The 26763-nt window shown below is 37.2% G+C and overlaps 2 protein-coding genes across 5 annotated transcripts in view; one reads left to right on the top strand and one right to left on the bottom strand.

The window, feature by feature from the left end:
* The window catches only part of LOC129775497 (dipeptidase 1), a 509186-nt gene that overhangs the window by 449630 nt on the left and 32793 nt on the right, over positions 1-26763 (bottom strand). The window lies entirely within an intron of this gene.
* On the top strand, positions 26-24934 carry LOC129774293 (uncharacterized). Its single transcript, XM_055778010.1, has 2 exons — positions 26-1027; positions 24767-24934. Exons 1-2 carry the CDS (start codon positions 26-28, stop codon positions 24932-24934), a joined length of 1170 nt encoding a protein of 389 aa, XP_055633985.1.

Consider the following 26763-nt stretch of genomic DNA (forward strand, 5'->3'; position numbering starts at 1 on the left):
ATCCTACGAAACAACTTTGGGAATTATGGCACCAATCACGCGGAATACTTCACTTAAGGCGCTTCAAACGAGGTTGAAGGCTCTATTGGGAATGTTCGACGATATTTGCCGTTTTGTCGACTCGATGGATGATGACACTCCAGCGACTGCAGCGACAGTTCGTATAGAGAAATTGGACGAATTATGGGATCAGCTCAACGACACAACAATGGAGATCGAGATGCACGAAGATTTCAATGACGATGACGAAACCTACTCCAGGAAACGATCGGAATTTGGCGATCGTTATTACAGGGCGAAATCTTTGCTACTTGAGAAGGTCAAGGAGCCAGAGAAGAAGTTGAACCTTTCAATTACCAACCAACAACCAATCCATGAGCACGTTAGACTCCCACAAATCAAGTTGCAGACCTTCGATGGCAACATTGATGAGTGGTTGAGCTTTAGGGATCTGTATTTGTCATTGATTCATTGCAAAACAGACTTACCAGATGTAGAAAAACTCCACTATTTAAAGGGGTGCTTAGTAGGAGAAGCTAGGTCTTTGATAGACTCGCTCGCAATCACCAAAGCGAATTACCAGATAGCGTGGGATGCGTCAATGAAACGCTATAATGATAGCAAGATGCTCAAGCGTAGGCAGGTGCAGGCACTTTTTAATTTACCAAGCGTTACAAGAGAGTCGGTAGCCGAACTGCAGTCACTTTTAGAAGCTTTTGAGAGTATCGTTAAAACTTTGGATCAACTAGTACAACCAGCCGATTACAAGGATTTATTGCTACTGGATGTGTTGTGTTCGAGAATGGATCCAACTACACGCAGAAGCTGGGAGGAGCATTCTACTCCAAAGGAGCATAATACGATCGAAGATTTAACGGAATTCCTACAGAGGAGAATAAGGGTGCTTAGTTCACTTCCCGAAGAATCCGTCGAGGCGAATCAGGATTATTCACAACAATTCAAGGGGAAAATACCTTTAGCCAAAACTAGCCATAACGCATTGATATCGTCCAGGGAACAATGTGTAGTTTGTCCAGGTTTCCATCTCCTTTACCAATGTCCGAAGTTCCAACAGATGACAATATCCGCTCGTGATAATTTGATCCGTACCCTTTCGCTATGTCGGAATTGCTTCCGGAGGGGACACCAAGCAACCGACTGTAACTCGCGATATGCATGCCGGAATTGCATGGAGAAACACCATACATTGATATGCTTCAAACCTCAATATTGTGCAGTGAAGAGGTCATCAAACCAAGGGAATATTTCACCAGAAATTAGGGGAGCTGGAATGGAATCAAATGGTGAACATTCGAACATTTCTGCAATAGTTTCATCAAACACAATATCAACCAAGGAATCATCGGTTATACTAGCAACGGCTGTCATTCTTGTGGAAGATGATAAAGGGATCACTTATCCAGCAAGAGCATTGCTAGATTCGGGATCTGAGGACAACTTCATGTCAGAACAGTTTTGTCACCTCATGAGACTCCAAAGGGTTCCAGCAGAAGCATCGGTTATCGGCGTTGGCAAAACAAATAAAAGGGTAAAACAAAAGGTTAAGGCAAATATTAGATCGAGAGTAGAAGGATTTTCGTGTGAGATGGAATTCCGATTGCTTGATAAGGTGACAGACAATCTACCAACTTCAAACATATTTGTAAGAAATTGGAAAATACCAAGGGGCTTGAAATTGGCAGATCCAGCATTTTCGAGATCAAAACCGATAGACCTGATTCTCGGAATACAACATTTCAACAAATTTTTCAAATCGGGAAGTCAATTTTATATCGGGAACGGATTACCAGAGCTGACAGACTCGGTATTCGGATGGGTGATTGCAGGGACTTTTAGTATACCAAGCACTACTCGCGTAGAATGTTGTAATATTTCCACAACATCCAAAGAATTAAACTTTGATAAAAGATTTATCAAGGATGGGTCAAACAAACGACGCAATATCCGCACATCAATATTTAACTATACCAATGGGAGAGAATTATTGAACCTAAAATCAACAGATAAGCCTTCATGGAGAAGATTCACCACGATGAATTTGAGAAATTTTGAAGAATCCTGTGCTGCCAAGAGAGCAAGATTTTAGAAGGAACTTGGGATGAAATCAGAATGGTAAAAAGGAATTACCAGGATTGGGCAATTTGAAGATTTGATAAATGCAATAATCGGGAAATTAGGAAGGAAATGCGATAATTGAGAAATGGAATACAAAAAGGATAAAAGGTTTAGAAATATCATCAAGGAAAATTTAGGAGAGCTGCCAATCCAGTATGCGAGAGGTTTATTTATCATTTCAGAAATTAAGTAATTTCAGCGCGGGCGAGAATGTTGGTTACTGAACAATCCGAGAATATTTTACATTCGGTAAACCCCCACTTTTATGATTTGCTGCATGGGTGACCTTCGTTGGCTTTGGAAACCTGAAATTTACCAACACAAAAAAACCATGATACAAAACAAGGAGAGAAAGAGATAGGAGAAAGGAAGACAAACAAGAAATCATAAGAAACAAAAAAGAAGATGAAAAATAGAAGGTTTATAAAAAAGAGAGTTGGAAGAAACGGCCATTGGAACGGTCAAATTATTTATGTCATATTAAAATTACCTGTAAATAATATAAATGTGAATGAATTGTAAATATATGAGTTGTGAATTATAAATAAACAGACTGTAGTGCATATTCAAGTTGGTGCTGTGTTTATTTGGTGGTTACTCACCCCCCAAATTATAAACCCAGGAAGGAAAACCGCGACAGTCCCAGGTCGACGAAACGCAGGATAGGGTCCTGCGTATTGGCATCGAACCAGCTACCCAACACACCCTAAAACCTTCACATGCCAAATTTGGTTTCATTTGTTTGATTGATTCTCGAGTAACGCATATATTTGTGTTTCATTTGTATGGCAGCCCCTCTCAGAGAAGGGGGAGGGGCATCAAACTATCATGAAAACCTTCCCCGGCCCCAAAAACTCCTACATACCAATTTTCATGTCGATTGGTTCAGTAGTTTTTGAGTCCATAAGAATCAGACAGACAGACAGACAGACAGAATTCCATTTTTATATATATAGATATAGTATGGCAATATAAGATTAATACGAGCGAGCGAAACAAGAGATATGTTTCAAATAAGCACGCATTACTTGGCCACAGCCCAGATCGAGATGGATATAGATCTTCTTTATGCTGGAAAGCGTTTTCTAGGAGTAAAATTAGAAAACACTTTCCAAATTCAATTTGTAATGAGATGTAATATTATCACGCTCTTCACCAACAGCATCATTAGCAATGTGGATATCGTATCGTATACAACAGTCTTGCATTCCAGCCGGCCGTTTGGACTTTTTTTTTGGGTGCAATCCTCAAAAAAAATGAGAAAGAAAAAAAGAAAGAGATGTCTGCTCCCATACATACAAACATTTTAAAGCGTTGGAGGACAGATGACATTATTTGCCTTTTTGACGCTTCAAGGCATGAAATGATATGTTTTCTGTCGAAAATGAAATGCTTTCTGATACACTTTTTCCAACGAACAAGCCAGTCTTTGAAACACATCTTATAGCTGTATTCAGAAATTGCCTCCAATTCACGCAGTGAATTCGTTTTTATGTCTTCAAAGCTGGCAAAACGAATCCCACGAAGCGGTAATTTGAGTTTCGGAAATAGGAAAAAGTCGAACGGGGTGATGTCTGGAGAATACGGTGCTTGTTCAATCGCATTCGTGCCAGTTGCGGTCAAAAATTCGTTCACAATGATCGTTGGATTATCGTGGTGCAAAATCCAAATGCTATCCTTCCACAAATCTGGACGTTTGCGACGATTTTTTTTCTTTCAAACGCCTCATAACGCCAAGATAGTACTTTGTATTGACCGTTTGGCTCTCCGGACGAAATTCCGAATTGACATCATATCAAAAATGCCGGGTGACAAAAAAGGGTTAATTTGTTCCTTATAACGCTGTAAACAAACTTGCACTCGGAACATATAGCGGAACATATACTCGGAACATATAGAACTATATAACCTATCTATACAGGTTATTGAAAGCTATATGTTCCGAGTGCAAGTTTGTTTACAGCGTTATAAGGAACAAATTAAACTAAACAAAATTAAACTAAGTAAGATATTAAATTATGTGTAGGTTATCAATTTGTATTTAAAGAAAACAAAACTATTGAATTAGTCTTATGAAAAAATCATCATATCAAAATTTAATTTCAAAAAACAGTATAAAGGTGAAAATCAAACAAGCTGAATCACTTGTCATGTGATTTGGAAGAATAAAAAAGTAGTGTGTCGTATCGCAAATGGAATCATTGTACGATTTAGCTCGCTCGGATCTATGTAGTGATGTAATGATCCGTGTAATGTTGTTTCAAAATGCCTCAATCGTTGCTGGTTTATCCGAGTACTCGAAAGACTATACGTAACATCCCCCCAACACCACCATCACATTTTAAAAACAAAGGTGCTCCAAGGAAGTCATTTTCTATTCAAGCCTATATTCCAAATAACTACAGCAATAGTTTAACAACCAAAGAATTCGAACATTCCGTAATGTTTTGTTGTTGAAGAGTCTGCACCTCGATTGCACCTCGCTTTGCTAATACCAGAACAATCGGGAAGGTCATTCCTGTGAAACTGCATTGAACTTGGTGTTAGCAAAACGGAAAGAGAATTTAGAATGTAAAGATACCATCATTGCTGTTTTCTTGGATCCTAAACGCGCTTTCGAGACAATTTCTAGGCCCTTGTTGTTGAATACGATTAAGCGCTTTGGAATTGCGAGTACTGCATATAAATGGTTTGAAAGTTATTTGTATGACAGAACTCAACGGACTATTTTTAATAATTTCATTTCCAGCCCCGTAGGGAATAATCTTGGAGTACCTCAGGGAACTGTATTAGGGCCCATTTTATTTATTATGTACATCAATGACATGCGACGAGTTTTACGATTCTGTGACATCAATCTTTTTGCTGTGTTATTCATTGCAGCTAATGATTTGAATCAGGTCGTGCTACATTTGAATGGAGATTTACATTCTTTAAGCAGATGGTTGAAGTATAAGCAGCTAAAATTGAACATAAGTAAAACTAAATATATGGTAATTTCGCGAAATCGTTCTAATGAAAACTTCTCTATTGTAATTGATGATGAGACTATTGATCGCGTTCGGGAAATCAAATATCTTGGCGTGATTATTAATGACAAACTCAAGTTCAACACTCACATTGACAATGTCATCAAGAAAATTGCCAAAAAGTATGAAATCTTATGTCGATTGAAAAACAATTTGACCATTCACAGCAAAATACTACTGTACAAATCAATCATCTCTCCTCATTTGGACTTTTGTTCTTCCATTCTATTTTTAGCCAATAACACACAAATATCGAGGTTACAGCGCTAAAATGTAATAGGTTCACTTCCTCATCTTTGATGCTGGACGCTCTGCAATCCGTGAAGCAAAGAATTGTTTATTTAACTATGGTGTTCATTTTCAAAGTAGTTAACGGTTTGCTGCCTCGATATTTGAGTGATCGAGTTGAAAGAGGAAGTGATTTTCATAGATATAACACTAGAAACGCGAATGAATTGAGAACAACCAATTTCTTGACATGTTCTTCTTCTTCTTCTTCTTCTTCTTCTTCTTCTTCAATGGCACTAACGTTCCTAGAGTAACTTCGCCGTCTCAACGTAGTATTACTTGCGTCATTTTTTATTAGTACTTAGTTGAGATTTCTATGCCAAATAACACGCCTTGAATGCATTCTGAGTGGCAAGCTCTAGAATACGCGTGATCACAGTGCCAGTCAGAGGAAATTTCTTTGACGAAAAATTCCCCCGACCAGATCGGGAATCGAATGTTAGTTATGACGCTAACCACTCGGCCAAGGAAGCACTATTCTTGACATGTGCTTCACAAAATTCGCTGTATTTCAAAGGAATAAATGTTTTCAACTCGATGCCAAGACATATTAAATGCGCTACAACACTTGAAGAATTTAAGAGGCACTGTATTTCACACATTAGAGCTGTATTTTTTTAACAGCTGAGTTAATGTTTTTTTTTAATTTTTGACGAAGAATAGTAACTGACGATGTTTTTTACGAACGGATAATTTTGTGTGGACAGTTTATTGCAGATTTTATTTATATTTTTTTTTCAACGAATACTTTATTAGACGAAGTTTTTAATGGATTATACAATGTAGAATTTGTTTCCATTTTATTATAATTTTTTTAAATTTGAATTTATCAGTATTATGTGTGTCATGATCTTGGTGATGATGGACTATTTTTATTTTTTATTTTGTTGTTTTCTTTTGTATTAGTTTAAAAAAAATAAAAGTAGTCTACAAAAGTTTGAGCCTCGTGCGCGTCGCACAGATATAAAGGATATAAAATAAAAGTTTTTGTGAGAACCGGTCTAGGATTTTTTCGTAAAGGAAAATTTCTCGACTTCTCTGGATGATCATTGTCTATCCAAAACTAGACTGGAGGTTGGACTTGTGCTCTGGTGGACCAATTGGCTGCAAGGGCCTTGTCGGGACCCTATCGGCTCTGCGGAGGACAACACTGAATATTGGCTTCTCTTTTGATAATGTAATAAAATAATTTTTTTTGAATTTATACCTGTTGGTAATATATAATAATTTTTGGTTTTTTTGTTAAACAGATTTCAAAGCTGAGAAAAAATAATATCTTCTAGATAACTCGTCTTGCTCAAACCTCTGTAGGGGAAGGTGGCGGGACCATCATCATCATCATCATCATCATCATCATCATCATCATCATCATCATCATCATCATCATCATCATCATCATCATCATCATCATCATCATCATCATCATCATCATCATCATCATCATCATCATCATCATCATCATCATCATCATCATCATCATCATCATCATCATCATCATCATCATCATCATCATCATCATCATCATCATCATCATCATCATCATCATCATCATCATCATCATCATCATCATCATCATCATCATCGTCATCATCATCATCATCATCATCATCATCATCATCATTGACAAGTATCAAAGTAACTCGTTTTATTCTTACTTTTAACGTAGGAATTCGACTTTAGGGAACTATTGTGGGTACAAATTGAAAAACACAAAATCATATTTCGAGAGCTTGTTGTTCAGTAATTTCCTAACGGATTTATGAGACATTTGCATCAGTGGACTTGGGAGCTCCCTAACAATTTATTCGAATGGAGAAAATTATACATTTTATTAAACTCGCTATCGAACAATTGAAAAATGTCATGTATCGACCAAGCGAAAATCCCGCGTTCTGGTTGGTCAATTGGCACAAGTAATCTGTACTCTTCCACTTGCTCATTCAATACAAATGAATCTAATAAATTATGTATTTGGTTTGATTTCGTATCAAACCCAAAGTTCGAATTTTCATTCATGTGTCTATGAACTACAATACGTAAATTTTCTTCCAATAACGTTTCATTTCAAATCTGACAGATTTTGGAATATATCAGATGGATAACGTTACGATTCTAAACTGGCAGATCTTTATGAGCATCTTATACAACTTAATAATGTAAATATTCACACATTTTACATTACTTCTTCAGATTAGCCTCGTTATTAAGCAACTTCATCTCATTCGATGCGAAATAGAAACAGTACATTGTGTACAATCAACAGCATCTTCGGATATCAAACAGATCTAACAATATTTTAGAGATAGACGGCTCGAGGAAAAAACACTAGCAATCAGAGCTACTATGATTTCAATTACACCGAAAGTTCGTCATAAATTATACTCAAACCTCGCCTTTATGATACACTACTTCATGAAAAAAATTTAAATCCAATCGATGCATTGTTGAAAATCCATTATATTTTGTTTACCGATTGTGAATATTGCACCACTTATTGCGGCTTTGTGACTCTTCTCTGTGGAGCATTTTTTTTTTTTTTTTTTTTTTTGCAATAACAGAACAACACAAACACTCCGCTTGATTGATCTTGACGCGTTCGTTCCAATGGAGCGTAACTTGACAGGTGATAGCCAGCTTCAACACCCCCTTTGAACAATGAACTAACCCGACCTGGTTTTATTTTTCCTAGCTCTTCGGCGGCCTCATCGACGGCGGGTACCAATGCGGTTGAGTAGAAATTGATTGATTGGCACTAATGATGACAAAACGTGTTACACACGCTATGTTAATATTTTTGACATGAAAACGATTACGCCCCCATTGCCGTCATCTGGGGTTACGTCGTACAAATTGAAAAATTGCATGAGTCTCCGAAGCTCTTCCGCATATCGTTTGCATATTCAATTAGCTCCGGCTCGAATGGCATTTGAAGTAGTTCAAATGAAATGATTCACAAGCTCAACAAGTTTCGCAGTAGATTAGAGATTATCCCCCGAAGAAGAACCCCCACCGAAGGTTTTCTCTACCGAAGGGCGATTGCTAATGAGTGAAAACAGCTCGCTTTGGAGAGGCGTCTCATCTGTCAAGGGCCTCCTGAGCGGCTGATCTTCATTCAAAGCGCGCTTTTCGTGCAAGAAAAAAAGATCCGATTTGTCCATCTAAATACCCTACGGGGGTAAAAAAATATATAGAACGGAATAAGTCAACGCTCAGCCGGTGTCGTAGGGCTTTTTTCTTCATTTTTCTTCAGAGCGATCGTGAGTCGCTACTCGGCAGCGACTTGGTATGATAAATGGGGGAAAATCCACCGACGGAAGAACATTCTTACTTTATCTTCTTTCTTCTGTTGTTAGTTTTGGAGGATAGTACGCACAGCGTCATCAGGCGGAACATCGAAATTCGCCATCATCATAAATTATGCGTGGAGAATCAACGAATGTGTCTTCGCAAAATGCCGAAGGAACGAACTTTGCCGAACATCACCGGCATACTAATACTTTTGTCAAGCGGGAAACCAGCCAATGGAAAAAGGACAAATTATACAACAGATGCTTATCGGTTGTACACATGTTGGTCGGCACCATACCCCATAATTTGCGTTGCCTTGAAGACATTTTAAATTATTTGCTTTCTACAATTTTATTGCCTTCATTGTTGCTATTATTATAATACTCCCCCTTATGGACGTTCACCCTCATCCGAGTGGGAGCCCATTCCCAGTGATAGAAAAGAAAATTCAAACGGGGCAATTGAAGGAAAAAAATGGGAGAAGGGAAAAATGGGGAGAAGTTATTTCCGACGATGTTTATTTACTTTGGCAGAGCATTGAAAGTACGAAGATAGCATGAACCAAATTTGTTCCTTATTTGTTCTCGCCAAAATCATGTCCAGAATGAAACAAAGCCAGCGGATGCCCGCAGCATTTTTCGTTGTTGTTGCTGCAGCTGGTGGTGGATTGCGAATGAAACAGCGTGAATGATTTATCTCTACCGGGAAAGTTCGTTTTTCCACTGTGCTCTAATCTGCCACAGCATGCAACCCGGCGTGTTCCTGAAGCTAATATCGGTCTCGATTTATTGGATCCTTTCGCAACGCGCGGAACGTGAACTTGTTGTGCGAAGATTGAATAAAATAATACCGGACGATGGAAAGCGCCAAAAAAAAAAGGATCAAGTTGATGCTCACAATTTATCATCTCGTTTGTCAATGACCGTAGGTGGGGAGGAGGTGGACAACGGTTGAAAGAAAAAATCGGTTTCGATTACAAGGGTCGGTTTTTATTTTCCATTTAACACCATTTACACCTTTCGAAAAATTTATTGTTTCGGAGGATGAAGTGGAAGCCTCCTATTCATTGGAGAATGAACAATCTATATTTATAGACCCCACAAATCAAGGGACTTTCATCATTTGGGCAGATATTTCCTTTCGTTGTTGTAAATGGAAATTTGAGTTCTATCAGAAAAGGGGTTTCGCCTTTCAAAAAATCTGGCGTCTCGAGCATCACAAGTATCCATGGTATCTTCACTTTGATGTTTATTCAGGTGTTCCCTCACACAAGGCGCGTTCTAAGGTGAACTGAACAAGAGATTTATTAACATAATCGAAGTTATTTATTTCATTCAAAACATTCTACTCGGAATTTCGATGGCCAAAAAATCTCAAACGTGTGTTTCAGATTGCCTTTCAGATTGGTCTTGAGTTAATTTATGGAGGACAACAAATGGACACATCTTTCGTAGGACATGACTTAGACATAATTAATTAGGATATGCGCGGGTGGTAGCTCTGACCATTGACCGGAACGGAAGGTCCTTCGGCAGAAGGACGCTTCGATTATGATAGCTCAGGAATCGGAATTTTGGATTTTAGAAATTTTGGTCTTGAAAAAAACTATTTGGGCTTAGCTTGCGATGGAGAATTAAAAAATACTTTGGAAAAATAAAACGCTTAAAAATACAGGTTAGACCCGATTATAAACAGACTTGGTTATACGACAAAAAAAAATTAGAGGAACAGAGTGCGAGCCAAATTTCCCATCAACCCATGACAATGGTATATACATCATTTTAAAACGTGATTTGTAATATTTTACGAACATATGTTTTCCTTTGCGTGCTTAGATAAAGTGGACAACAATATCGAGAAGAAATAAGAAATCGATTTCTTTCTGTTTTTTCAAAGATTTTGTAGACTAACCTAATTTCTTTCAACTAAGTCAATTGAAAATTCAATTAACCTTATCAACCAGTTTACATTCTATCCCGGAAAGGTTCCTGTAGAATCTTTCAATACAGGGATATTTTTATTTCAATGAAAAATTTGCTCTTCGTATTTGGTGATGTATAATTCAATAACTAATGCTCGCATCGCAAAATGGAAGGCTGTTTAGAAAACTTTAAAAGCCTAGTGTGTCCTGAACACCTGTGAACTTTCCATGTTGATACGTTTACCCATTTATTTAGCCGATTTTTCTAAGTTTGGATTCAATTAGAGGAGCAGTTCATCGCAAATTGTACCACAAATACAAAATGCTCTGCGTACCCTCGGAATGAACGATTCATAACTTTCGTTTTCTTGTGTTTTAAAAAAAATATTTCTGTACGACATGGTTTTATCAGATCAAAGGAAAGGTGTTTGATAGGATTGATTATATTTGCTATTGACTTAGTTGGCAAAAAACGGCGTTAGTCCACAAAATCTATATAAAAATTGATCCTGGATCTGTTTGCCTTAAACTGGCTCTACTTCAAAAAGTACGCTGAGTATGACGATTATATTGCCTTCATTTGAAAGATGAGAAAATTTAATACAAAATATAGTTGTGAAGCGTCTAAATATATGGATTTTAATAACATTTCGGAAGTGAAAAACATAAAAGTTACTTTTTTATAAGCTGTTATTGTTCTTTTTATTCCAAAAATTCATGATAGACTTGATTGTTTTTATCAACCAAATTGATGTTTTCTAACCGCTCTACAATTTGTTCTTTGGCCACAACATCTTTCTTAATTTTGCTGAAATATCATTCATCATCATCATCATCATCAATCAAAAACTTCAAATAAACTTTTTTTGTTCTACTGTACTTATGATAGCTAATTAACCTTCACCTTAACGTTGAAATATTATATTTGTTCTTGAAATAATTTATGTATAATTTCTTTATGCCATAGCCTGGGAATTTATCAACCGCCTGTTGTGATAATCTACACCATAACCATATAAATATAGCGATGTGTTAAATATTATGTTGGTTTTTTCTATTTTCGTACAGAACTAAAATACGGTATAGTATGGTGTGGTGGAAAAAATTCTATGTAATATTAAATGACTGAATGGCCAATGAAGCAGTTTATGTTCTAGAAGCTCAAGGGAGACTCTGGATGGTCGAAAAATAACGGAATTACGTGATTTTTTTTTTCGGATATTGGAATTACGGTTGAGTGTTCAGGCATTTCGGGGATTGGTTACGTATATTTGAAAGTGTATTTTTTATTTTTTGATGCCAATTCTTGAATGGCGTCAACGTTCCCTGTAGAACTTTTGCCGTCTCAACGTATGCATTGACTAGCGTCATTTATTAATACTTAGTTGAGATTTCTTAATACGAATACGCGTGACCACAGTGCAAGTCGAAGGAAATTTCTTTTACGAAAAACCCTCCGGCCAGAACGCGAATCGAACCCGAACACCCGGCATGATAATATGAGACGCTAACCACTCGGCCACGGGTGCACTTTTTCGATGCCAATATAGGAATTATTATGATGTTGGTAGTTGGGAAAATGTTAAAATGCAAAAAAAAACGATTTTTTCGACTTTCTAAAGTCCCCCTTTAATAAATAACATGTTTTCTGCCAATTTTCTCACACACTACCTCAAACATGATACCACCAGACTTCGATTGGTTAGGGCACAAGGGGTGAAGGGTTTCAAGGGCAACAATAGCAAAAGTCATATCTAACACTCATGCAACAAAAACCGTTATGATTTAAACCGTTATGATTGCCCTTAAATGTTAATTTGTAACTGAGCTACTAAATAGTTTTATTTTGAGAGAGCAGAGTGCAGGACAAAAATTATGCTTCCATCAGTAATCGAGAGTTATGGAGAAGCATGGTGTCTGAGAAAAAATTGTAGAGAATCTTAGCGATTTTTCTCCTTCTTTTCCTTTGTTGTGGAGACTTAAAATTAATTCATCTCCGATACCAGTGGATAAATGCACGGACAATTTTTTCCATACTTTTTTAAAATCGAAATTCAAATTTCAAGGTGACGGTGGAAGGAATCCTCAAATGGCTGCCACAATGGCGCTCATTTCTTTCATCTCTCTCCCTCACCCCTCGCCCAAAATCAATAATTTTGCGAAACAGTGTGGAGAAAATGATTGTTTTCGCACACTTCCCATCAAGTAATATCAACCAAACTCTAATCGATTACTCACAAGATATTAAATTTTCATCTGCCGTCGCAATGTATAGTGGAAAACGTCGGAAAACTCGAGCTAGTACTCTGAAAGTTGAATTCATTTTTCAATTTTCCGCAATGGTTTTGTTTGTATTGGTGAAAGCAACAATATCTTTTTGGCATTTCTGAGTCATAGCGTTTCATGTCATGAAAATCAATAAAATGAAATTGTGTTGATATCAATACAATTATTGTTTTCACGTTTAATGGGACTATAATGTAAGTTTTAGCAACTTTAACAACTTTGGTTAAGAAGGTACAGAGCTCGTAACACTGCCACGGCTACGTCTGCTGTAAAAAAAAGTAGACGGAAAAGTATTACATTCAATCAAAATGCCTCGGCCAACGAAGAGAAGAGCCTAACCCTCCTCTCCAACGTGAATATGTGAAAAAATACGATCAACGAAGGAAAATATTAAGGAATTATCAAGTTCGAGCCCCAATTCGCATGCGTTATAAATTCGCTCTTGTAATGCTCGAGTATAATCAGAATTTTACTTCATATGCAAATACACCTTGTATATATATTTAAATTAGCAATTGTTCATCGGAACACTTCGTTCATACATTTTACTTTAGTATTGAATTGTTATTTTTTCAAATGTATTCTAAGACTCGTGCCAGTGAAGCTCCACACAGTCTGATAAGTGAATTTTACGTACAAAAATCTAAACAAAAGGTGTGCTTTGCTCTTCTCTCACAAACACTATTACCTCGTAAGAACACGTGATTTTACCTATACTACTACAATGGCTTCGTTCCACCTTCACCTTAAGCATTCTCGATGTACATTTTTTCCGGAAAATACTTAGCTAACGAGAGAAATGTTTTGTATAATTTCAAATCAAAGTGTTTTTAGCCATTTCCCAACGACAAAGTCAAAGTCGTTTTCCCCATATACTCTCAGTCCTTTCAATTTATTGAAATAAATAAGAAATGAACATTTACAATATTGATTTTTATCCCATTTACTAGCATTGGTTGGTACGTACACTTTTATCCAAATATTCATATATATTGTAGGGGTTGTGCAATGAGATAAATAACGGTGTTGAGTATCTTTTCCAAAGTAACAAATGAAATGATTAAAAATGAATTGAATGAATTGAATGAATTGTGATTAAAAATAATACTGCGAAATGTTTTTTCACGACAGCGATAGTGAAGAAGAGACCACGCTTATTCCACAGGAGGGAGTTGAGGGATATAAGTCTTTCGCTAAGTGAAAATGAGTGAGTTTGTCTGATATACGATTTCTACAAATAATTATTCTTTTGTTTTAAGATTTGGGTAGTATTTCAGGCTTAGCCGAGAATCATTTTTAAAATATTTTATATACAACCATATTTCAGAAGCACTGCTATTCCTGCAGCTTCAAAATTAGCGGCCGCTTTGAACCTTCTGGCCAGTGGGTCGTACCAAATTAATGTAGGAGGAAACTTTTCACCTGGTATGGCTCAACCAACAGTTTCATCAGTGATCAATGAAATGATGCCACTTTTGGAAAGAAGTTTATGCGAAAAATGGATACAACTTCGATTAATGAACCAAAGCAATATTTCTTCGACAAATTCAAGAAACCCGATGCAGTTATGGTACTCTCATACTCTATGTAAAATGAACACATGTACTTTTTTCCACTCCAAAACTTCCCGCACCGAGGTCCCTCGCATATTTGAATACTTTTTGAATAAGGCCAAAATTGTTTTCTTTAACCTGAGAATGACGGATCTCTATAGCAGAATGTTCGAAAAAGAACCTGAAACTATTGAGAACCAGAGCAGAGGGTCCAAAGCTCCAAGGAGGATGGGTGTAATAGCTGTTATCCGTGGTTATTATGAAAAGGTTATTATGCTGTGATTAGGAGTTTATCCATTCCTTTGAATAAACTCCTAACCACATCACTCACCACAGTGAATCCTGATTCCTACCTCCCCCCACTAACAACTATCCCTTCCATGATATCCGCTAAGGAATCACGCTATAGAGGCGACCCTTCTGGCCTTCGGGCGGTGAATATCATACTAACATTCCTTCTCTTCCTCTGGTGACTGTAAGGACGTGGCCGGCGTCGTTATTGACTATTCAACGCTCGAATCACCGGAACTTGCACAATGAAAATGATTTGCTACTCCCAAGCGTCATTCGATGTGTTCTACCCAGCTCAAGCTCAAGCTCAAGGCCAAAGTTTCTTTCTCAATTTTTACAAAAAATTGTAACTCAAATTCTTTTTTTTCTATTATAGTGACTTTCAACACATTTCAGCTGGTTCGTCACTTTTACTTCCATTTTTGGAAGAATGTCGGGAGTGAGAATTGAACTCGTGATCTCTGCGTGAGAGGTATGGATGTTACCACTACGCCAGATCGCCTCCACACCTAACTCAAATTGAATTTTCATGGAAAAATACAATTTTTTGAAAAATTACGCTTTTTCGGCGTAAATTAAACTCTTTTTTCTCAAAAACCTATTCTTTTAAATTCTCGAAAAAATTATATGAATAGCCAAATAATCACCAACAAGTCAATCCATACATCGGAAAAAGGGCCCTGCTACTCTGCACAATTATGCATGGCTGACATAAGCATCAATTGTGTTTTCCAATTGAACAAAAATAACAAGAATCATAAAACTCCTCCGGGTCACTTTTGATCGTTAATATTTATCAAATAGAGACAGATTATTCTATATAAATTATTCCCAGTCATGATTAGTCAGCTAAAAACAAGACAAAAGCGTTTTATATCACTTAGTGGTGTTGGTGGTTACGTCAACCATGCATATTTGGGCAGTACAGAAGAAGTTTTTTTTCTAGCAACTATTTTTTCATGTTATCTTTAGAAAAACGAAAACCCGATGACTTCATGCCAAAGAGAAAAAACACAGATAAACAACAACAAATTAGATCTGTTACGAATTAACTCTGACTCGCGAGACTTCACAAAAGCATTCAATACTATGCCACACATTCTCGTTGTTTATAAGATGAAACTCATGGGCTTCCCGGAACGGATCATGCGGATCTCCGAGTGGATTTTCTCCCACCTCTAGGCAATGTACTCGGTCCGCTGATTTCCAACATCTTTGTGAACGTCCTGGGAATCCTGCTGTCATCGTTCAACCTCTCGTTCGCAAACTATGTAAAACCGTTTCGGATCGTTTCATCTTCCATGGACTCCGCAACCTTGCAAGGTTTTATTCGTAGAATTCGGAGGTAACTTAAGTGATATTATTTTCAGTCTGTATGATATAATGACGATGTTAATAAATAATTGAATAAATATTCGAGAAATTATCCGAAGACTTAAGCGATCGAATAAAGTAGATCGAAGTTAAATGGTCAAAATTCTGATCAAAACAACCAAAGAATTCAGTACATGACAAACGTCAAATTATTCAAAATCCGTGCAATTCAATACGAAGTGCTACCCAGATACTTAGAGAATGTGACAAAGAACTCTGTGGAAATGTTCCCCCAAAAGTTTGAAGTACATCACAATTATCACAATTATCAATTCACAAATTCGCCATAAAGATGCACGTATGCAGTCTCCTCTATATAACATCAACATGCACTGGAAATGAATAGCATTAATAGAAATTAATTAATAAATCACATAAATTCATTTAAAAACTTTTCATAGATCCGGATGAATTCAATACTCAATGGAGAGATCCAAACTTTTTTTTCGAAATAAATTTCGGTTGTGGTTCTTTCATGGTTTGAGAAGCCTTTTGTACCGATAGTATGCTAGAGCTGACTTTCCCTAGCACTCAAATGAACTCAGTAGAGTGAACAACTGTACTTCAGACTAATTTGCTTCCATTTTTGCATACATATATTTGTGAATTTGGCAGAGTTTTCAAAATTGAGAAGAAACGCCTTTTTCGAACCTTCTATCGCAGACGTTATCTCCGATTTTGTTCCCAAATGTAGGTATACCATTCCCAAAAAATATGTATCTTTTGATTTTTGATCTCTATACAGCAAATGAAAGGTATTCAGATTATAACATGTATGACTCTATTACTAGGAAGAGAGCTATCCTCCCAATATTCTTCGTTTAATATCTTCATTCCGCAGTCACAATCCTATGTAAGTTAAATTTCTTGTCGCTTGTTATTCGAGTGGAATTCACGTAACATCCCTCCCATTGTTACTGTTCGCAAATAGAGCTATTATGTAATTGATGTGCTGAAACAGCCAGAAGTTTACAGACGAAACATATTCAAATATTTAAACGGGACAGTAGCAAACATCCAACTTCGATTCCCGTTCCATTCGTGGAATAGAAGAAAGTTGAAGCACTTTCGGTAGAGCTCAGCAAAAGAATGCCGAAGAATGCCTTTGCTGCGTGATAACTTACAGTTAGAAAACGTCTCAGATTCCAGACTTTACCCTTTCCAGGTGAACTGAGTTAACACATCACACAGTGTTCTTCTTCTAATCGGATGTTCATCGACACCCACTGACAATCTAATACAAATCTTCTCCGCAACAGTGCAAAAAACCCAACTCTTCCAAAGTGTTGACAAATACAATATTACACTACCAGATGTCGTTCTATCGGAATCATCCACTTCCTCTCAGTGTGGGATTTTTTCGTTGTTGTTCTGGTATTGATATCAACTCCCATTTCGTTTTATAAATAACAAAAAGCATGACGAAGGCCGGCAGCAGTAATCACCTATACTATCGATTTCCTTAAAAGAAAGAACAAACGGAAAGTGGGAAACTCAGCAGCAGGCACCGCAATCAAACGAATCGAACAAAACTTCTCCCGGGGCAAATAAATAATGTGACACTTAAGGATTGTTTCCTGGCTGGTTGGATGAAAGTAAGAAGAAGAAGAAGAAAATCCCTAACCAAAGAACTGGTTAGACCGATCAGCGGTGGCATGCGAATCGATAAAACAAAACCGGCGGTGGAATGGGATGTGGTACACAGCATGACGCCAAACGCCGCCTTCAAGTGGGTACCGACGGCAAGTCAGATTTGAACACATACTTCGATTTCCTGTGGCTGTGAGCCGAGTTTATTTTTCCTATCGTCAATTGTGACTTCCGCGAGAGAACGAGTGTTGATTACACGGAACTTCTTCGGAAGAGTTTGCGTTTGTCATGAATTTAGTCATGCTCATCTGAGGGCTCGCGTACATAACATTGTTGTCGAAGATGATTAATGTATCTGTTTTTCCAAAGTAAAAAATTACAAGGGTGTGGTCTAATACACAATTGCGTTGTTGACATAGGACTTCCTTTTTACACAATTCGCCTGTTTCTCTTTTCGGGTATCATTGTATGAAGTAGGGAAATATAACAATCATATTTAACTCTTTAGTAGAAATCTCCATTGGACCTGTAAAAAGCCATGGTTTAGTCGCATCTCGCTACGTGTGAGAATCCAATTTAAAAATATCTAAATTGACACTTAGCCTTAACATGTGTTGTTGACAGACTGCTGGGTAAAACTAGACTGAAATAGAACTCACATGAGATATTTTCTACTCTCGGCAGATGAATTGTGCCTCGCCGCTACATGAAGCCGGTTTTCATTAGCCGACACGAGACGACACGGCGCTGGTCAGAAGTAATATTCGATTCGAAAATTTTGTGATGGCTTTGTCTGATCGGACCAGTTATATATATACACATTAGAGTGCCAAATAAAATGGTCATCTCTCATTTTCAAACGGGACTCTCTTAAAAATGTTGATTCCCATGAAAAACTATCCTATGCAAAATATTAACTCAATCAGACTTCAATCACTAGTGTCGCACAGCCGTCAAAGTTGAGTTCTTTGAAAGCCGAAAATCACCCATGGTACATGAAATAATATTGATACATAATTTATTCAAGTTATATGGAGCACCGAGATCTACTGTTATCTCGAAAAAAAATTCTATCAAAAATCGATAAAAATCGATGAAGCGCCAAAAAGTTAATTTTTGACAAAAAAAAATGACATAACATACCAGTAAATCTCGACGTTTCATGCTATTCTGAGATATTTGGCATCAATTTTTTTTTAAATCTCGATTTTATGTCTCCTCTCTTGGATGATTATTCGACCGTGTCAAAATAATATGAAACCATCTTTACTTGTTCATTTTTCACGGAAAAGCTACCGGCACAGATTACTCGTGGCAATGCTAAATCATGGGACAGTTCGCGTAGAGCATCAGAAGCAATCGGTCGCTTTCCTTCTTCTTTCGCTTTTAAATCCGGACACGTGTGTTCTTTGGAATTCTTTGAGAGAAATAATTTATTAATTATTGTAGAACTTATTAACGGGTGCGTCACAAGTAGCGAGACTAAATGGAAACACGATTGATACAAATGTTTTTCATTGATTCAACTATTTATTGTATTTTCACAAGATGACCACTACAAGATGGCGCCATGTTTGCAAAATCCTATCAAATGAAAGGACCTAATTTGTAGAATACAATAATTTATGGAAAATGTAATCCAAGATGGCGGCTATTACAAAATGGCGGATTATATATTTTCTCAAAATCTCATCAATATGGGCATCAAATGAAAGAGATTGAATAGTTAATCATAAAAAATGGAAATCCAAAATGGCCGCCACTACAAGATGGCGCCAAATTTTTGTTCAAAACCCCATCAATATGAATACAATCATTGATGCAAATCCAAAATGGCCGCCACTAGTTAATCCCTTTCGTTTGATACCCATACTGATGGGGTTCTGAGAAAATATGTTATCCGCCATTTTGTAGTGGCCACCATCTTGTATTTACATTCTTCATCAATAATTGTATTCTACTAATCAAGCCTTTCAATGATTCTCATGTTGATGGGATTCTGAGAAAATATGTGATCAGCCATTTTGTAGCGGCCGCCATCTTGGATTTACATTTTTAATCAATGACTGTGTTCTACTTTCGTTTGATACCCATATTGATGAGATTTGGAAAAAATATATATAGCACCATTTTGTGCTAGCGGTCATTTTGGATTTGAATTTTTCATATATATAACTGTGTTCTACTAGTCAAGCCCTTTCCCCATATTGATGGGGTTTAGCGGTCATTTTGGATTTGAATTTTTCATATATATAACTGTGTTCTACTAGTCAAGCCCAACCCCATATTGATGGGGTTTAGAGAAAATATTAGATCTGCTATTTTTTAGCGGCCGCGATAAAGGTATGTTCCAAATTTCAGATCACCCCCTGTTGACCGGAAGGGGGTTAAATTTTTATTAATGTGGGACAGCGCTACAGACAAAGTTACAAAGTTACCCACGTACATACAAACGGGTCATATAATCGACCCCGTCCTGTGTACCGAAGAGTTTTGCGGTTTCCCGGATCGAAAATCTTTGCTCAACACTCTATACTGAGGCTTCTAACATACCCTTATGCAACCCCTTCAATGAGAAATTTCATCGTCAAATTTTGACCGTCCGGATTTAAAATCATTTTCTGAATGTGCTTTTTATTCCGGACATGGGTTCGTGAAATTTACATTGATTTTTGATTTTTGACATTTTGACGAAGAACTACGTCTTTCATTAAGGGTGCCAAATCAGAAAACAGGTCACATTTTTATGAAATAAAGTTAACGTTAATAACTATTTTTGCCGCGAACGGATTTTGGCGATTTACATACCAAACGAATCCGACATTCCCTAAGATTTGTTTGATATGCTATGCAATACAATCCCATAGTCTGTATATGCTTTAAATTGATGAAAATTGGAAGCATCCCCATTTCCTCATACATTTGTTGTGCTTTCCCGAACTCAGCTGTCAATAAGGAGCAACTCATCGTTGAGCAGCGAAGGGGAAACTGTAAGACGTAAAGTCTCCGTGAACAAAGGAAAAGAAGAAGAACGAAGAGGAATATTTGCCTAGAGTATAAACAGTTGATCTTGCTGAGGCAAACTCATTCTTCGTGAGGACACCGACTGGGCAACATCGTTTCTGGGAGAGCTGGACGGCGAGGGATCGAATGCCTTTCTCAAGGTAATGGGGGTGGAGGAGTAATATGATGGATAAAGTAAAGTTTTCCAAGGACCTTTTTGAAGGTTAGAGACGAATGAACTGAAGAAGTTTAAAGTCTCTCTAATTCAACAAGCAAGGAAAAGCAATGAATATCGCTTGTTCTTCCTTGTTTTGCGTCATCACATGTCTTCGATTCGGATTGAGCTGTGGACGCGACCAAGTTACTCACTCGCTTATGTCTCTAGTATTGCAACCATTGCATTAAACTGACGACATTGCATTAAGGTTCTGAGCTACACAATCATCAAGCTAGGCTATCGTCAGCTCACCAAGAAAATAAATGTAGGTTTCGCATGACGGTAGGAAAACTCTCTCCACAAAGGATGACAGCAAAGCTAATCTAGACTGCCAATTTTAACAGAAAAGGCTTCTGTTGAGAAGAGCGCAAAGCGGAGATAAGTGTGTGAATATTTAGTGGCTTCAAGCCATCGATATATGGATATTTGTGTGGGTACGTGCGTGCTCCATAATCCGTACGTAAAAAATAGTTTATCTCGCTACGCTGAAACCCCATTTGTATCTGCTCTCGTTTGCATTGACTCTGTCTATTTTGTATGCCATGATGGACGATTGTTTGGTGATGCAAATTATGCAGTCGTGATGATAAATATAAACAAGGAGGGCAGATAGCGGGAGGGGAAATATTTGCGCTAGGGTATTGGTAATGAATCTCTGCTGAATCAAATATTCAGCCTTTTTCAAGCAGTTAACATTCATTATTTTCTGTCATCATACAAGCTTCGTTGGTGACTTTGATATTGCATCAATGCTTAGAACTGACGCTACGGCGAAGCAGGTGTTTAGGTTGTACACCAAAATTTTTTTTGGGGATTATCAAGTTATTCAATATTTTATAAAAAGTTATTAATTTACTTGGGTTCCAGTTTTGCGTACCAGTCGCAAAACTACTTTCAACTAGGATTGCATTTGCACTAATCTTGATCATAATGAAGCAGTACTCTTTTCGTGGTTGTTAAGATTAGCAGATAGAGTTTATTTCGTTTATTTAGTCACCAGGAAAGTAAATGTCGTTCTGGAATTTTGTATGTGATTTGGTTTCGCTTGCCAGTAGCAAAACTTTTTCCACCAAGGATGACAGCAAAAAAAACTCATTTCAGGGCGACCAAACTGGTAGAATGGTTATGTCAAAATTTTCGTAGCATTATAAAATAATATCCTCAGTTATAAACAAGCGACTTGAATTAAAGTTCTACGTCAACAATGCAGTCGTGTCTTGAACACAACCTGCTATATATTTTTTATATATAGGGGTGGTGGGGGGAATACGGACATGTTAAGAAGAACCTATATTATATCTTTCGAAACTCATGTTTCCCCAAACTTAAATGCAGTTTCTTGCAATTCAATATGCTATTTTTCGAATTAATGGACCAAATGTTTAACAAAAAAGTGTTTTTTTTTACTGAAAGTGAAACAGATCGGAAAGTAGAACATTTGTACATATAGTGAGGGGAATATGGATAGGTTTGCAATATTTACGTATGTATATCTTCGAAATTTTATGAAAGTATGGGAACAGGGTTGAGAACATATGAGAACTAACGATGAAATAAGTATAACCAAACAATTTATAATTTCTCGATTATGTCAAGAACGGCCGTCGACAAGCCAAGTAATCCGAATTGACGTTGCCGAAGCCAAGCGCTTAATTTTTTATGAATAATGCGGACGGTAAAGTGTTAAGTTCGATTTCAAGCACGCATTGATGTACTAGGGCACATGAACCAGAAAGAGCTATGCCAGTACCCGAAGTCTCCATCGAATTCAAAATTTAAAATAAAGGGTAATAGGCATCTCCACCTGATTTGAAAATTTGAAATAACTCATGCCAACCAAATTTTTGAAAAATCTGGAAAATTGAAAAAAAAAATGCATAAAGCTGGAATAAACTGAAAAAAAGCTTGAATAATTGTTTTTCTTAAATTTTTTTTTTCAATTATGTTCACATTAACAATAAAAATAAAAATATACAGTGACAGTGTCAACATGTTAGCAAAAATCAACCGGCAAACGTTAGGCCCTAGGCAAACGAATGCCGTCCGACGCTCGCTAACGCTCTGTCGAACCTAACTGAAGGATTTCGACCCCATTACATTGGCCTCATAATAAATTTTATTGCGAAAAAAATAAATTCATAATGAAAATGAATTTATTTCAATACGTGAGTACCGTAACATTTTTAATTTTCTTTATCCTCTTTGTGATCATACATTTTAACATTACACTTTCGTTTTATATTTTGTGTCGTTGTAACTAATCCTGACCGTTCTGTATGCATACTCACATAATGCTTGGAAGCTGGGATTCTTCGTATAGTTTTTGTTCCAATTCTATTTCTTAGTTTTGTTTCGTTCAATTTGTATGCTGAATATATTCGATCGCAGACATTCGGAAGACTTTGTAGAAGCGAAACAGTTGACAGATGCTACCTTTCTATGACATTAGTTGGATCAATTACTGTTTGCAGAGCGCAATGTAAAAACTTATCGAATCAGTCATCAATTCAGCAATTCAATTCGATTCTGAAATTTTACATACGGACAAATATCCATGGATCAACTTTTCAGTCGCGTCACCTACATAAACATTATCCAAACTGACATAATTTTTATTATCGAACTGTACGTGGTTCAGAATGATTATATTTTTCATACAGTCTGCCTTAAAAAAAGTTATCCAAAAGTGTCCTGACTATTCTTGAAATATTCAAATGATAAGTGAATAGTTTCGGATATTCGCTTATGTTAATATTGCTCACCATGCTTGGAGTATAAGACAAGAAAGTTAATCAATAAATCATTATGGTAAAGGACTCACGTAGCTCTTATTTTCTTGAACAATTTTGCTCACCATGCTTGGAGTATAAGACAAGAAAGCTAATCATTAAATCATTATGGTAAAAGACTCACGTAGTTCTTATTTACTTGAACAACCAAAATAAATTCCGAGCGGTTTGTAGCGTTCCAATATACGTTTGACAACACTTTCCAATGACATTCATTGCGTGGCTGACGATTGAAGCATTTTCAAGGGTTTCAACTCTAAAAGAATTTTAATTTCATCAAACTTAGTGCTTCGTAACTGATTATAGCTGAGATAGGAGTAAATATTCTTACACAACTACTCGATTCTTTCATATAATGCCCACAGAACCTTACTATGTCAAACACATTCTAGTGTAAACAAGTATGGGCCCAAAGAGTAGAATTTGGGAGAGTAAAACATTTGAAAATGACGAAAAAATAAAAAAAAAACTGGATAGAACTGTAGAAATTTGAAAAAAAACTGGAGATTTTGTGTCTTTGACTACTTTGCTGGCATACTTTAAAAAACTGTACGATATCCAAGAAAAAATTGTAGGTTGGCAACACTGCCCATAACCCATTTGGAGAAAAATCTAGTTACTCGAAAGTTCCGCGTGCTTCAATTAAGCATAAATGTTCAGCGATTAAACTTCGTGTCAGTGAACCTATGAGGAGCGACTGCTATCCAATCCTGATCAATCTCGGCGAGTCTCAGCCAGAGACCTCGCGAAGACCACGCTGGGATAGGGCGAGACGAAAAATTAAATGACAATGTGCCAAACGATGTTACAGAACTCCTGGGTATTCTACACAACGCAGCTACTGAGACTGTCTTAAAAACAAATTTGATTCATTGATGGTCTCCAGAAACTAAAGGCGGGATAAAAGCGAGAAGAAAAACGCATCGTGTGGCCAAGCGTTTTCCACCTTAGCATCCAGATATATTTTGGAATATTTCAAAGACCTTTCTGCACTCCGACAGTCTCAAACCACCTTTACGCGAAGAAATGTTTCGATAGATCTACTGGAAAACGTTCTGGTTCTAAACGACTCCGAACCGACATTCGTCAATCAATCATTCTACATAGCAAAACTTAATCAAGCACCGGCCGATAGCAAAGGAAACTCCGCCGGTCCAGATGATATCTGATACTCCACGCTATAACGCCTCCCTCCAATAGCCAAAACCACCGTTCTCAGCATACTGAATAAGTTCTAGCTGGTCCATCGTGGAAACAACACTTCATTACGGCACAGAACTCCTATCCTCAGTAACTAAGTTACTTGTAAAGCAACTAGTTTCAACATACAACGAGGCAATCCGTACCGAATCATGCTTGCTGCCTTCGACTGTTGCTGATGCCGCCTGTGCGGATTTGGGGATTCTTCCTATCTCACATGTTGAATATATACTGAGATAGTTTAGTTAGCCAGTGGTTTATCAAATTAGTATTGCAATCTCATCCTGCCACCAATATGCGAACTCCCTCACTGTGGTCCGAGGAACTGGAGTTTCCCCGAAATCCAAGACGATGATAATATTTGAGGCAAGTTCAAAACTAGAGATCAGGGCTCGGCAAAGTCATATTCAACTGAGGATAGTTAGCGGACTATGAAGAAATTTGCATTCCTATTCAATAGGGAATAAGTTTTGGCTTCCTCCAGCAGTTTCTCCGTCAACATGACTCAACAGTCTTTCGGGCGTTTTATTGCCATCTCACTCTACGACTCGTCTATCGTATTTCATTCTTCTCCGTCAAATGGACTCCAATGCATATTGAAGTGACTCCCCCCAAAGTGAACGCACGTATCACGTATGCTTGTACCGATGTTTGAGTTCAACGTGGTTTAACATATACTGTAGGTGAGCTCGATTTTTTCGTATCGTACACGAAAATTAGTCACACATATAAAATAGCGTGCAGTGTTGTGTTCAGAAACGCTGACAAATTTGTAAATTTTTTTTATATAAACCCATTTTTATATATGCTTTTTCACAAAATTATCACTCGGAGACAAAGTGAACAATTTGTTTACAATTCCTCCCAAACTGTACACATTACTAATACTACACGAGGACCTTTATAGCATACCTGATAATTGTCTAAGTTCGTTAGTTTGAGTTCACCGCAGGGATGCCAGGTATTATTTTCAAATGTTTGGCCATGGAACGAAAAAATGTCTTCATATGTCTTCACAATCATATGGGAGGAAAATAAACCTTACATTTAAACAAAGTTTGATAGCTTATTCAATGCTTATTCTAGGTTGTATTGTTATATAGCGCATTTCATTAAACTTACCTTGAGGTTTTGTAGTTTATTTCAATAAATGTGAACAAAGCATATACTGCGCAGCTGCGAACAATATTTGATGAGTTTAGAAATTATAATTGACTTGATAGACCGATGATTGAGTTAATATAGATCCAGTTCTTACACAAAAACGGAACTGTGATAACTTAGTTCGTTTATTTCAGTTCAAAAGTTTTTGTTGTAACTCAAAACCATATCAATAAAACTGATCATGTAACCCAAGAACCTTCGATTTGTGAAGTGGTCGTTTGAAAAAATCTAGGTATCTAGGTATCTATGGTATAGTATAGGCCCAACTAGTAAAAATATAAAAATAAAGGGTGTGTCACATCAAATTGCATCACGAAAAAACGCTGTAGAAATTCGCCCAGTAGACCGATCCTTTTGAAAATTTTAGACAGTAAAATAAAAACTATTAAACAACTTTTGGCATTTTCTTCATACTTCGTATGCCCGTATGCTCGCACCTTCCTCTTTACCCCGTCCATAAGGTTCTGTACAACGTCAGGTTGTAGTTTTTGGGTTCTTCCAGAGGGCCTGCTTCATAATCGCCCAATATTTCTCTATTGGGCGAAGCTCCGGCGCGTTGGGCGGGTTCATTTCCTTTGGCACGAAGGTGACCCCGTTGGCTTCGTACCACTCCAACACGTCCTTTGAATAGTGG

Source organism: Toxorhynchites rutilus, chromosome 3 (genome assembly GCF_029784135.1).
Source record: "Toxorhynchites rutilus septentrionalis strain SRP chromosome 3, ASM2978413v1, whole genome shotgun sequence".
In the NCBI taxonomy this organism is placed as follows: domain Eukaryota; kingdom Metazoa; phylum Arthropoda; class Insecta; order Diptera; family Culicidae; genus Toxorhynchites; species Toxorhynchites rutilus.